Source organism: Eleutherodactylus coqui, chromosome 2, assembly GCF_035609145.1.
Source record: "Eleutherodactylus coqui strain aEleCoq1 chromosome 2, aEleCoq1.hap1, whole genome shotgun sequence".
Taxonomy (NCBI): domain Eukaryota; kingdom Metazoa; phylum Chordata; class Amphibia; order Anura; family Eleutherodactylidae; genus Eleutherodactylus; species Eleutherodactylus coqui.
The window spans coordinates 13731613-13746090 of NC_089838.1; the positions used below are offsets into that span (position 1 = coordinate 13731613).

Sequence of the window (14478 nt, forward strand, 5' to 3'; positions counted from 1 at the left end):
GCCCCGTCACGTGCCGATTCCAGCCAATCAGGAGGCTGGAATCGGCAATGGACCGCACAGAAGCCCTGCGGTCCACGGAGACAGAGGATCCCGGCGGCCATCTTCAGCAGGTAAGTATGAAGACGCCGGACCGCCGGGATTCAGGTAAGCGCTGTGCGGGTTGTTTTTTTAACCCCTGCATCGGGGTTGTCTCGCGCCGAACGGGGGGGGGGGTTAAAAAAAAAAAAAAAACCCGTTTCGGCGCGGGACAACCCCTTTAAGGGGTTAATGGGCAATCTCAATTTTAAAATTTCCGCATCTGAATTTCATTTTTCATCAATTCATCTCTTTTTTTATCATTTATTATTAATATCTACTTTCTGAGGAATACTTTTTATAATAAAATGACACATTTGTGCTGCTGCCTATATCTGGAGTAAATCCGGTCCACAGATATTCCCCAGACATTGTGGAGTATTGCGCAATATTTGTGCTTGTGGTAAGAGTTGCACAATCGTAACCCTCTACGACGTAAAGAATATTGCCACACGTTGTTTCTTCCCATTTTTACTTCAGTTTCACTCTTTGCACAGAGATCTTGTAGAACACGAAGTGGACATTTGTATCCTTTTGTATCCTTATGATGATTTCTTGCTAACATTGTGAATGCTGATACAGTTCTACAAGACGCCACGGACAGAATGTGTCATTACAATAGATGGTACAATAATGGTTTCCAATTACTCAAGACAAACATATACAGTTCACAACAGCTAAGAAAAAGATGTAAACTTTGATCTTCGCCATAGTACCATTAAAAATAGTAGATGAGCGCGGGGTCTATGGAAAGGCCCCCACTATAGGAAGCAAATGCAGAGAAAAAGTTGAGGAGCTGCCAGTAGTAATCAATCTAATCAGTGTACTACAAAAATGTAGGTTGTGATCTCTAAGGGCTCATGTCCACGGGCAAAATAAGAATTAAAATCCGCAGCGGATTTTAACTCTTCTCCCGCCCGCGGATCCGCACCCCATAGGGATGCATTGACCACCCGCGGGGTAGATAAATACCCGCGGATGGTCAATAAAAGGGATTTAAAAAAAAATGGAGCATGAAAAAATCTGGACCATGCTCCATTTTCATGCGGGTCTCCCGCGGGGACGGCTCCCGCGGGCTTCTATTGAAGCCTATGGAAGCCGTCCGGATCCGCGGGAGACAAAAATCAGATTTTACTCACACGCTCCGTTTCTTCTCTTCGCCGCGGCGCCATCTTCTCTCAGTCGTGGCCGGATCTTTTTTCTTTGGGACGGCGCATGCGCGGGGCACGTCACCGACGTCATCCTGTGCATCCGCCGAGCCGAAGAAAGAAGATCCGGCCGCGACGCAGAGAAGATGACGCCGCGGCGAAGAGAAGAAACGGAGCGGATGGGAGGTGAGTTTATTCTTATTTATTCTTATTTTCAGCCCTCATGTCCGCGGGGCAGGAGGGACCCGCTGCAGATTCTACATGGAGAATCCGTAGCGGGCCTGATTTTCCCCGTGGACATGAGGCCTAAGGCCTTCTTGCACACGGCTTTATTCTAGCTCCGTACAACCACTCAGTTGTACAAAGCTGGAATATGGCACCCATAGACTTCTGTGGACCCTACTGTATATGATTCCAGTTTCACGTAGAGGTTTTTTTTGCATTTCATGTGAATTGCACCATTTTCATTGGGTACTATATCATAGAATTATTGACCCGTAACAGTGTTTATTCTTGGGGGAATAATCCCTTAAAGGGGCGGGCGTCGTTTAAAAATGTTCTGACCTAGCCTTAGGATAGGTCATGAATAACTGATCGGTGGGGGTCCCACTATTGGGACTCACATTGATTAGCTGTTAGTAGGGGCTGCAGCCCTTATAAATCGTTACAGCTTTTTCAATGTCTACATCTGTCCGGTGAGCTACTATTACTTAGATGCCGTACTTTTAGCAGCGGCCGTTCTGAATATTGCAGTATTGTCCCATTGAAGTGAGCATCACTCCCCTGATTTGCAGGGGTTCTGAGAATTGAACCTCCACCGCTCAGATATTGATGGCCTATCTTGAGAATCGGCCATTCATTTTAAAAACCTGGATGACTCCTTTAAAGGGGTTTCCTGAAATTTTATAAAAATTAGCCAGGGGGTAAAGAGCTGCATAAAAGAAAGAAACAGTACTAACCATTTAGGAGAGTGCCCACCCTGGTCCCTGCTGTTCTGGTTCCAGAAGCTTCTGTAGCTGTTCTGTTCCATTCATTGTTTATGTGACTGCTAAAGCCAATCACTAGCCTAATTAGTCCTCATGTGTACACAAACAGCTGCTGACCACTTCAGGGGCTTCTGGGACCAGATCATCGAGGACTAAAGTGTCCGGACATTTGAAGGGCAAGTACAGTTTTTTCTTTCTTTCTTTTACACTGTTCTCTACCTCTTGGATAACTCTTAAATATTTTGGAAAACCCCTTTAATATGTTGCCTTATGAAGGTACCATGTGGCGTGCCCATGGCTCTGTGGTACAGGCTTCTACACAAGACTCAAAAGGTAGAAGATGCACCCAGCCCCATGGGCCTTAGGGCCCCAAAGACCCTCTGATACCAGTATTATAGATGGCACATAGTGAGATGGTTTCCCATTACAGACTCTGTAGTGGGGGCCGGCGGGGAGCGGCGGGGGAGAGCAGGGAGCGGGAGGGGGGGGGGGGGAGAGGGAGAGAGAGATCTCCCCTCCGTTTCTCCCCGCTCTCCTCCTCCTGCCTTAGCGGGTATACTCACTCATCTCTATTTCCACTACATTTTCAGACGTAAGGCAACAACACGGCACTTCAAGGTCTACAATGTGCCCATTAGGGTAAAATATGTCATTCTGATTTCCCTCAGCAGTAGTTGCTTGGTGCAAAAATGTATATATAAACTTACTCTTCATTGTACTATAGTATAAGAGGCTGTTCAAAACTATTCTGAGACCCATCAGGTCATTTTCCACATAAATCCCAATGTGTTTTAAAGGAAGTCAGAACGTAAAGAAATTCTGACTCACTGGAGGAACCTACAAGACTTTAACCAGAAAAACATGATTTATATTTAAGTATAAAGCTTTAAATTCATATATGAGACTTTTTAAAGGGGCAGTGCGCAGACAAAGAGAGAAAAAAAACTACATTGAAATCTGCTCCATCCTGTGTAAAACAAGAGAAGTCATACGGTAAGGGAATTATCACTTTATGTTGAAGATCCAACTCCTAGATTTTTGGATACTGAATGACTCTTGTTTCTTTGGAATCAGAGCTGAGTGGCAGTTAAGTGTCACATGACTTTTCTCAGCTCTGATGATTGGCTGAGTCTTGCAAGGAGGAGTGGCATATGTGGAAATCTATTTTCATCATTTGAAAAATATAGACACCAAACGTTTCCCAGGATACACAATCAAATAGCCATGGCTTCAATAAAGTTGTCACATCACATCCCTATTTCATTTATTTGCCGTACAGGGATTATCACGACTCACATTGGTTCTGGTCCCCATTGGGGCTCACAATCTAAATTCCAACCCAACCAATTAGTGTATTTTATTTTTAGATTACTGGGAGGAAACATAGACAAAGGCAGGGAGAAAATACAAACTCCATGCAGATGTTGTCCTTTGGGGGATTTGAACCCAGGCCCCCACGGTTGAAAGGCAAAAGTGCTAACCACGGAGCCAGAATTTTAAATCAGACAATAAAGAGAATCTATTATCACCTTTGAGCCTTCATAAACTATGTTATGGGGCTCAAAGGTGAGAGAATGGAAAGTCTGGGGTCTTGTATTTCATACTCACCGGGTGTCCCATTCCTGCTCTGTGTCCTCATGAAGTTGGCGCACAAAGACTTTTCAGATGGCTCTCTGTACGTGGTCTCCCATAGGGATGAATGGGAGAATGCATGCACCGAGCCGGCTAAAATGAGCCACTCTGTGTGTCGGGGACACAGCGCCGGAATGGGGCACCTGGTGAGTATGAAACGCAGCATCCCAGACTTTTCCATTTCCTTACCTTTGTAATGTAATTTATGGGGCCTAACGGTGAGGACAGGTTTCTTTTAAGTAGTTGGCTCCCTGGTGGTGGTACAATTTTTAAATGTGTTTGCATCATCTGGATGCCGATATAGTTTAGTACTATGGTGTGCATGAAGCAAGTGTAAGGGCGTTGAACTTCCTATATTGACCTTGGGTGTTACCCTTATATGTGCAGTGTCCTGATTCCATCTGCGTCTGCTGTTTTTGTTCTGGCGTTCGGAGAGCAGCAGGAGCAAGAAGAGGGAGCCACTCTACCTCTTGGCATGGTGGAGGCAGTGGCCACTCAATGTCTGGGTTTCTTGACAACCGGATATTGGGCAGGTCTTCCCCACTGCCTCTCTGCACGGAGGCTCGACAGGCTATGAGGGCAAAGCTCAGGAGAAGGAGGGGTATATCATCATTTAAAATATTTACCCGGGAGCCGCATATGTCCTCTAAGGAAAATTTATAATGAGGGAAACTTTGGTGCCAAGTGTAGTTTGCGCAGCACGTTTTAGAGTAAGTTCAGGGAGTGGTGAGCCAGAAATTTTCATGGCCCGGCGTAAGGGGCTCACCATGGAGATGGACTGGAGAAAAGCACCAAAAATTGCTCCAAGATCACCGCATATGTTAACCCTTTCCAATCCAATTTGTATCTTGGTTTTCCTAGTTGGCTTACTCTTTTTCTGCCATTTTACAACGGCGCTATCTGCTGGCTAAAGCCAGTACTGCATGAGGTGACACGCTGGATAGGCACCGACAGCAGAAAGGCTGGCAATATACAGTAAGAGAACCCTGACGGATGTCTTCAAACATCGGAGCTGTACAGCCTTAAATCATAATGTCTTCAGAGGTCAGACAGTGGATTGGAAAGGGTTAATATTCGCAATGGAATGGAGCAGGATCACAGGGAACTAATTGATTGGTTGATGTCCTGATATATAAGGGGCCAATTTTAGCTGCATACTGAGCTTCAAGAGTGCCATACTGAAGCTTTGGGGAGCTGCTGACTGCAATGCCGGAAGAACGCAGCTGCACAGCCTGTGAAGGGAGACCAGAGGGCTAAGTCACCCCCAGACAGATGGGCCAGGAAGCGGCTGGCTGTCAGGAAAAAAGAGCAGGATTGCTATGGCCCACAGGAAGACCGCCAGACATTGCTGTTGGATCAATGGGGTCGGTGCAAGCTTCAATGCCCACACATCGGACATGAAAGTAAAGCTGGCTTTGAATGGCCTTCCAGACTGTAGGTGTGTACAGCAACAGAGACAGGTAATACCGACCCTGCAAGCCTGCTCTAACAATTTATATTCAATTGACAGGAAGAGACTAGACTGTACAGGACTTTAAGGGGGGGGGGGGGATGCGCCGACCCCTTCTAGTTTCGGACTGAGATATCTGGGAACGGGAAGTAAAAGATGCCAGTAGAGGTGCAAAAGTATTAACCCTGCAAGGGAAGCTGTGTACCATATTGCATAATCTGTAGTTCTCTGAGACGGTACCGACATTAACCGCATATTTTTAATATTGCTTACAAGGTATTACTGTTACTACGAAGTGCTCAAGTTCAATTGAATAGTTAATCGTTACTATTCTATTGTACCCTTTTGTTTATGTGCTCTTAAATAAATATTGTATTACTTCATCTGCTGTATCGTATCTTGAATCCTGTGTCGCTACCCCTCACCTGTGACCAGTTGGAAGTAGATTGGGGAACTTTCTGGTGATAAGAGTAGCCTGCAGAGGTATTTTCCATTTGCATGTAGCCGGGCACAGCTTTAGGAGCCCATGCTAGTGAGTTAATGAACACACCCCACTTTACACCTCTTGTGGAAGGAAGAAGTCATGAAACCTTTGCCTTGGGCCTACAAAGTGTTAAAATGACCCTGCTGGGTGGAGCAGTTGCCAATGCCATCTTATGACCCAAAGACAATATCATTCATGAGCCCTTGTGTAGGATTTGTCCAAGCATTGCAATGAAAATAGAAAGAGTCATAGACTTTTAGGCATCTCTATGTATAGTGGGCATAGATACAGTACCTCAACCAAGAGAATGGCCATATTAGTAGAATACGAAACTTGAAGAAAATGGCAAAACAACATGAAAGCAATTCGATGGTGAGTATGATTACTACAACAAGCTAGCGGTGAGAGGAGAGCGGCATGATACATGACCTATGGAAACGTATGGAGACGATGGAAGAAAGGAGGAAGGTACCATTGCAGAACTTCATAGTCTTGAATTTTGTAAACTTGATGTGGAAACATTTTATCGTACCGTGTATCTCACAACTAAAAGCTATAGGAGGAGCAGAGGTGGCGGTTTTATCTCAAAGCCCCTCTTCATGTAAGAGAACAGCTTTTGTATAAATAGTTCAGGGGCCAAATGGAAGATCTTGGCTATAAATCTCACCTTTCTATGAAGCTTTCCTGTCCAGGCAAAAAAAAAAGCAAAAATGCTCTGATATATTGATAATGGCCACTTGCTATCCATATAATATATAGTTTGTACCGTTCACGATCTATAAGTGTTTTCTATGTGGCACCAGTGAAGATATAACTGGCAGTATAAATTGCATTTATAGTTACAATATAGATATTTCTTACATAAACTATTGCGTATTTTCATGTCATCAATATACTTTTTCGGTATAAATGTAGTATAAAATGTAAGCAAACGTAGTAAAAGTTACCATGAAACGCGTTAAACATACAAGTAAAAAATATAGGCATAATACAGCAGAGCGCAATAAGTCTGTCACAGACAGACCAGTAGCTTGCTTGATTCTCTGGTTATCACTCTTTTTGTGGTGGACGGTCCAGCCGTCACCGTACCATTATATTCAAAAAATTAGATTGTAAATATAGTGCTGAGTAAGAGCAAAAATAAACTCCACTGATACATATAGATGTCATATCAAAGGGGGATCTTGGCCCTGAGCAAAAATGGTCATGGGCCTCCTACCAAGCACCATATTTCTATTGTACTTGAGCAGGTTGAAGACCCTACATGTAAACTTTAATGCATTTGACTCAGAGGCTGTGGATCCCTTAGGACCATGGGCCAAATTCCCAAATGGTCAGTCCACCCCCTAGCTACATTTGGAATTTGTAGCTATCACTCTGCTCTACAGGTAGAGTCTATTTCAGATCCGAGGACCAATAAAGTTATGGTTGATTGGAGTTTCATTAACAACCGTCATAAAGACTGTCACAATGCTACAAATGTGCAACTTTTTGAGACACTAGAGACCTTAGATGAGCTTTAAAAAAAACTCAACTGTCTAGTGCCTAACTGGTAACATTGGCCCACGTAGAACAGAAGAATACTTTGGTTTTAGCCACAAGATGGCTGAGCTTAGGTGTCTGCTGAAAGTACTCATGGAAGTTGGCCTTCTTATAGTCATCTTATGGACTTTGAAAAGTTGGCCTTCTTATAGTCTTATTATGGACTTTGAAAAGTTGTGCTTCTTATTGTCTACTTATGGACTTAGTTGTACTTCTCATGATCTTCTCCAAATGTGTTCATGAATTTGCTGTTCATCTTTAAAATATTGGCCTTAAATCTTTTTGTTTATTCCGGCACGATGGATGCGCCCCTCATATTGATGCTCCAAGACTGGAGTAGAACTTAGAGCAGGATGATATTTTTGGTCTTCACAAAAACATTGACGTCCGGCTGACATCATACATTGTGCCATGTTCCATACTGAAATAAGGTCCTTGCTGTTTGTTTCTTCTACAGGAAGCTTTCCTCTACATCGTGCGCTTGCTCGGCTTGGTGGATATCACTTTGGCTTTCACTCTCTACCCCTTGACATGGCTGTTCCAGAGGGCTGTCGCAGGAAATTGTCGAAGATGTGTTGCCTTCTTGCAGTGTAGAGCTTGGTAGTAAAAACATATCAATCATTAGGTGACATGACATCTCTGTAAGGTATGTACAATTATTAATATCTCTGCAGGTGGTGCCACCCTTTTATGTGGCACCGTATAAAACAAAAATATCCCATAGCAAACAGCAAAGTTAGAGAGTTTGAAATGTGACTTCAACAAGATAAAGTACAAGAGCCCTGACCAAACCGTGCCATGATGTAATAAAAGGGGTTTAGGGTGTATAAGCAGTTGGGATAATGTGAGTGCCGATGGGCAAGGTCTAGTGGGAGGGAGCCTTGACAAGGGGGAGGGCAAGCAAAGCATTTATTTTTTAGTCTAGGGGCTGGGGATCCAGTGCGGGTAGGTGGGGGCATGCTTCACTCTTGATGTTTTCCTGCTTTCTCTCTCTACCTGTTTTTTTTGTCATATTATTCAGGGCTTTTCCTTTTTGGGGTTCTGAGAGTCGCAACAATGGGTGCAGGTAATGGGCCATTTGAAGAATGGATTCAAAAGCGGTTGGGTGGTACCCTCGAGGTGGCATTAACAGCTGAGGGTAAGAGGTGGTGGTAGTTTTTGCCTTCTAGTGACCCTGGTTCCTTTCCGAGTTACTGACATGACTGTATTGTTTATTATTTGGTTTCCAACTTAATCAGGGACTGCTATAGCCAATCGAGCAACTGTCACGCAGTGTGTTGTCTCATTTTTTTATGCATCGGGTTGGGTAATATGGGGTAAGGGGTTAACTTTATCCATAGTCCCTTTGTTATGGTAGTAGGGACTATATGCTGGAGAACACACAATAGAATGACTGGCCTTTTTCTGCTCCTTATTCATGAGCTTTGCTGTGTAGACTGACACAATGAGCAGAGCCATCTCATTACAACAATTAGAGAGCAGTAGATTTAAATCCCACCACCTGGGACCCCCGTCTATCTACTGTTCACCAGGCTGGTGTGCACATGCATGGAGCTGATGTGCACAGGTAGCAGACAGCTATGTTCTCACTGAAGTGGCCCATCTTAGGATTGCAGGCAAAGTTCTCATTGAAGTGAATGAAAACTTTACTTGTAATACCTAGTTGGGCCACTGCAGTGGGAAATATGCTGTCTGCTTCCTGCAGAAATCAGCTTTCCATATGACCGTACTGGTCGGCATACAGCTAATCAGCAGGGGTCCCAGGCAGTGAACCCCCACCAATTTACTAGCCCAACCTAAGGATAGGCCAATAGTAAATTAAAGCTGAACAAACCCTTTAAGAACAGATGACAGCTCTATTGTAATGATGAAGGCCTAGACTTCCAGAGTGCCTGGATGGTATTTGACATTTAGAGAGCAGTAGAGTGTTGAATAGCCTGCAGTAAGATATAGCAGAGGATGGGAGAGACATTGGAGAACTCCTAGAGGTAAGAGTGTATGGAGGTAATGATAGGTGGGATGAGGTTAGGGTGACCCTGACACAAGTTGTCTCATTCTGATTGACTCACACCTCATTAATACTGTTTCTAAGCATCTACTTTACCTCGGTCGGCTCTCTGAGTTCTCATTCAGCAAGTTATCAGAGTCCTCAGGCTTGGGGTCTGGCAGGGGGATAATGTACTCGCTGTCATTGGGCTGCACAGCCGAGTATAAAATATTTGAGATACTTTCTCCCTCGTAGACGGGGTTATTTATTTTAGTTGCTTGGGGCCTCACACGAACCACGGCCGGGTGATCGCTCCTTAAAAACTCTTCATTGACTTGTTTATATCGCTATAAAAATACGGGAAAAAGTTCCATTATTTTGTGGCACATTCATGTTTATCGATGCTTTGCATATCTCATTCTTGTCTCTCGCTTCTAACATTTGTGCATCTTGTTGAGGAAAAGTCATGCAGTTTTTATAATGTATAATATACCTGTTTGTAGCCGTCGGCTAAAAGGTTTCCTGTCAGAGCCACCAAACTGGAAAAAGTTGGCCTCTTTTCAAACTTTTCATCCCAGCATTTCTGCATAATATCGTAGCTGTGAACAGAAGAGCTTCGGTTACTCATCAAGGAGGTTCGCAAAGACTATGGTGTCAAATCGTAATATATGAGGGTTAGAGTTGAGTGAACATATTCTGGCGAGCTTGATGCTCGTTCGAGTATTAGCATACTTGATGGTGCTCGTTACTCGAACGAGCATCAAATTGCGTTCGACCCCGCCCCAGCTTTTGGCCCCTCCCTGCCGCGACGCAGTGTGTGTCATTTGAAAATTTTTTGGTCTGGCGGGAAGGGGAAGGGGGAGAGAGAGAGAGACCGAGAGACAGAGAGAGAGAGAGAGAGAGAGAGACCGAGAGACAGAGAGACAGAGAGAGAGACCGAGAGAGGGAGAGAGAGAGACCGAGAGAGGGAGAGAGAGAGACCGAGACAGAGAGACCGAGAGGGAGAGACAGAGAGACCGAGAGAGAGAGACAGAGAGACCGAGAGACAGAGAGAGAGACCGAGAGACAGAGAGAGAGACCGAGAGACAGAGAGAGAGACCGAGAGAGAGAGAGAGAGACCGAGAGAGAGAGAGAGAGACCGAGACAGAGAGAGACCAAAAGACCAAGAGAGAGAGAGACAGAGAGAGAGAGAGAGAGAGAGAGAGACAGAGAGACACAGAGAGAGAGAGACTGAGAGAGAGAGACCGAGAGAGAGAGAGACCGAGAGAGAGAGAAGGAGACCGAGAGAGAGAGAGAGAGAGAGAGAGAGTGAGAGACCAAGAAAAAAAACAAAAAAAAAAAGCTCGGCACCCGGCGTTCCACATACAAAAATGCTCGAGTCTCCCATTGTGGTCAATGGGGTCCGTCACTCGAGTAGAGCTCTCGAATTTTACCAAAAGCTCGACTCGAATAACGCGGACCCGAGCATTTGGGTGCTCGCTCATCTCTAATGAGGGTCCCTTGGAAACTAGCGCCTCCGACCTTATTGTGTCGATACACATCAGAAGACGGATGTTGGTGATATGGCAATATAGTTTTAACCTCCCTCCAATATCTGGTAATTTTTTTATTGCCATGCGGCAGATGGCAGTAGAAGGGCATCCGACAAAATGGCATCTGACATGATAGCGTGTATAAAGCAAAGGTGTCTAATTGCATTTCTCCATAAAGAAAAAATTGCCTCATTGATATTTTTTTAACACTTGCTGAACTTTTACAGAGTGCAAATAGTAGATGTTAGTGTTTCAGCAGTGGTACATGGCAACCAAATGTACCGAATATTACCGGGAAGATTCAAACTATATTGCTGTGTCGGCAACATCCGCCTCTAATATCGTGTGCCAACAGAATAACATAGGAGGCCTTCGTTTTGGAGCCATTATATTCACTGTATGAGATACTTGTGTTTGTTTGCTTTTGATAAGCAGATTTTCTGAAAAAATTATAAAAATCATTGAAATGTAAATATGCTATAACTTACACTTCTTCGGAGGCATACGATGGCTTTGACATTCTATATCCTCTCTTTATGGCATTGTAGAACTGTTCATTCATTGGTAATTCAGGGTATGGTGTTCCACCTGTAATGACAGATTGTATATGTGTAGTGACCTAGTACTGGCGCTACTGAGTAATATTAACATCTAAGGCAGACTGTCACTGTATACATATATTACACTGTAATTATATAGCTGTATCTTCTGTGTCTCTGCTTGGCCTTAGTAACTGGGAAATCCCCTACTGTTAGTGAGACCCTCCGTGTTGGCTTAGCTCTGATTGGCAAAGGGGTTGAGCCAGAAGATGCTAGAAGCTTCTGGAAGGAGAGGTAATGTAAGACCCTTCCCGTTTGGGTCAGTACAGGGTATTAGTGAGTTCAGTAGGGTTGGAGCAGAACGGAGTGTAGAGAATTATCAGCTCATGTAGCGTTCAGCATCCAAAACTGCAGGATTGTTAGCAGCCTAGAATCGAGCCTCAGCCTTTGTGTATAGAGACCGGCAGGAGTGAAGCACGCCTGGACTGAACCCAAAGTGAACCCCAAGGCTTGGATGAGGTACAAGTGCTATTGTGAGGGGATACAATATAGTGCAAGTGCAGGAGAAAACCTGGGGCCACCTAAAGTAAGTCACTGATTAAGCTGCTGGCATACAGAAAAGCTCCCCGGGCTTGTGAGAGATACACTGGAGATAATGTGTATTTTACGAGTACTTTGATGGCTTTGGCTGTGGTGTATCCTGTTGCTGGATGATCGGTAAACCTCTAGTTGCTGTTTGCACAAGTTGTCTGTCCTGCACTAAACACCTCGGTCACCTAACACAATACCTGCCAGGGTGTCTGCATGCTACATATGTATTTTTGAGCCAACGACAGAGGAAGAAGTCTCTAGGCTGCTTTCCGCTGCTCACCCCACCACCCGCGCTAGCGACCCTCTCCCTTCTCACCTCCTCCGGTCCCTTTCCCCAGCTCTCATTACCCACCTCACCACCATCTGCAACCTCTCCTTAACCTCTGGCACCTTCCCCTCTTCATTTAAACACTCCATCATATCCCCTCTGCTTAAAAAACCAATCCTTGACCCGACCATTGCCGCCAACTACCGACCCATCTCAGTTGATTTCAGGGCCCTGATCTATCAACTAGTTAGAAATGTAGATACAGAGATCCTTACTCCATCTCTCTCTGGAAAACACTTATAGAAGATCCCTCATTATCCCAGAGCCTGGCATGCCAATTAAGGCTTGAGCTTCTTTTGGTCACAACATGGTCATATTAAAATCATAACCATTATTATTATATGTATACCGCTAGTAAGGATATCGTATGGAATACAAATCTCAGCATAACAGAAAATCCTAAATTTGAAGCACCGCCTTTGTTTATACCGTTAGAACCAAGTAAAGATGTGCAATAAATAATGTCATCAGATCTGAAGGTGTTTCCCCATCATATCAATGGTTCATCAGGGGATAAGAAATGTGTCATTAGTCCTAACAACTAGATAAGGCAAGGGGAGTTGGAATCTAGTTACAGTGTTGTGAATCTACATTGGGAGAGCTTTACAGTAGGCAGGCTGAGGGTGTAGCCATAGAGAGGTGGGATCGCTCTTGTCAGGGCGGATGCGCCACCTGTAGGCAGTGAGTTATAGGGAAGAGATCAGGGAGAGAGCACGAGTTTTTCATAGTCCCCAACTGACCCTCGCTCCATGGGATTGACGCAGCAGTATCGTGAGTAGTAACACAGTGCTGTATAAAGCAATCTTAGCATGTTCATCACCTAACCAAATCACCAGAGTGCCCTAGCCTTAGTTAGTTGTATTTTGCCACTGCCCCCCTTTTACAATGAACCTTTCTCATACCTAATGTGAAGATTTCCCAAAGAAGGATTCCAAATGACCAAACATCGCTGAGCGTTGTGTAGAGATTGTTGAAGATGCTTTCCGGTGCCATCCACTTCAGAGGAAGGAAAGTCTAAAATGAACACAATATATTGAAGTAGTCAGACCACGTGAAGCACAGCTCATACTTTACATAAGAAGATGATCGAAAATCAGAAACTCAAAATGCAAAAGTTTTCCATTAGTGCAAAAGTAAATCCTGTATGTTTTGGACCATAAGGGCTCCTTCACCCGGGCGTATGCTCAATTACACATGCCTCAGCGCAACATATTTGCACCATGAACACCTGTGGCGTACTGTACTGTACTATTGGCAAGAACAAAACTTGGCAAAAAGTGTGTGTGTCCAGTAGTCTGAACTCGGGAAGCTTTGTTGTGGGAGAGGAGTTTGAAGGAAATTGTCATGGCAGTGGTTAAAGGGGGGGGGGGTAATTGGAGTCAGCACAAAAGTGGGGTGCCGCGGAAGGCAGTGTCTGTTTAATGCAGTATTAGCTGGGTCTGTTGCCTCGTGGTTTTGACAGGGCGGTGCACTGCAAAGATGGTATCAGTGACTACCCTGGGTATGGCTAGTGGGCTTCTGTGTTGGGAGGCGACTACAGGCTAGTTGGGGAGTGTGTGCCTATGGAGCCAGTTGGCGTGTGGTGGGAGACGTGGTTTTAGAAAATAGGGTCTCCCGAGTCAGGTGGTGTGCCGCGGGAGGCACTGCAAATATTTTCCAGGTTGTTTTGGCAACAGACTGAATCAGGGGTGCAGGGATCTCCCCAAATTTGATATTAGAATGTTTGAGGTTTTTGTTATTTCCAATAAAATGGCTGCTGTGGCCAATTTAATCCAAAAAGAGGTGTTTGTGATTATTGGTAATTTTGGGTTCTAGGAGTGGCCTGCAGCAGTAGTGACTCCGTTATACCCGTGTCATGCTATCAGCAGTTATGCATGGTACTCATTCTTCAAAAGAGACATCTCCTCAATATGTGCTCAATGCATATATATACCAATGCAGGATCTAAATATTTCAGGCCTGCATCTAATGCAACATGACGCGACCTCAGGGATAGTGATAATCGGGCTAGTTGGTTTTTCCATTGCAAATTGTGATATTGTGTCAGTGTAGCTGGTACTGTACCCTAAAGCCCAGGCTAGAGCACAGCTGTGACATTCAGTTGCCTACAAGTGGTGTTAACATTATGGTTAAGTGACTTCTTACCCTATAGTAGGGGCTGTATCGGGGCCAGAGGCCATACAG

General features: G+C 44.6%; 1 protein-coding gene across 2 annotated transcripts in view; it reads right to left on the reverse strand.

Annotated features, from left to right (window-relative positions):
* Nucleotides 1–530: 530 nt before the first annotated feature.
* The window catches only part of PDGFRB (platelet derived growth factor receptor beta), a 111545-nt gene continuing 97597 nt past the window's right edge, over nt 531–14478 (reverse strand). The window contains exons 19-23 of one of the 2 annotated variants that reach the window (XM_066590385.1): nt 13197–13308; nt 11325–11424; nt 9798–9903; nt 9422–9651; nt 531–7913 (exon numbers count right to left, since the gene is read on the reverse strand). In XM_066590385.1, coding sequence (XP_066446482.1) covers nt 7769–7913; nt 9422–9651; nt 9798–9903; nt 11325–11424; nt 13197–13308 — 693 coding nt within the window. In that variant the 3' untranslated portion in view covers nt 531–7768. The remainder of the gene's footprint in view (nt 7914–9421; nt 9652–9797; nt 9904–11324; nt 11425–13196; nt 13309–14478) is intronic. The other variant, XM_066590386.1, reaches the window with a different exon arrangement.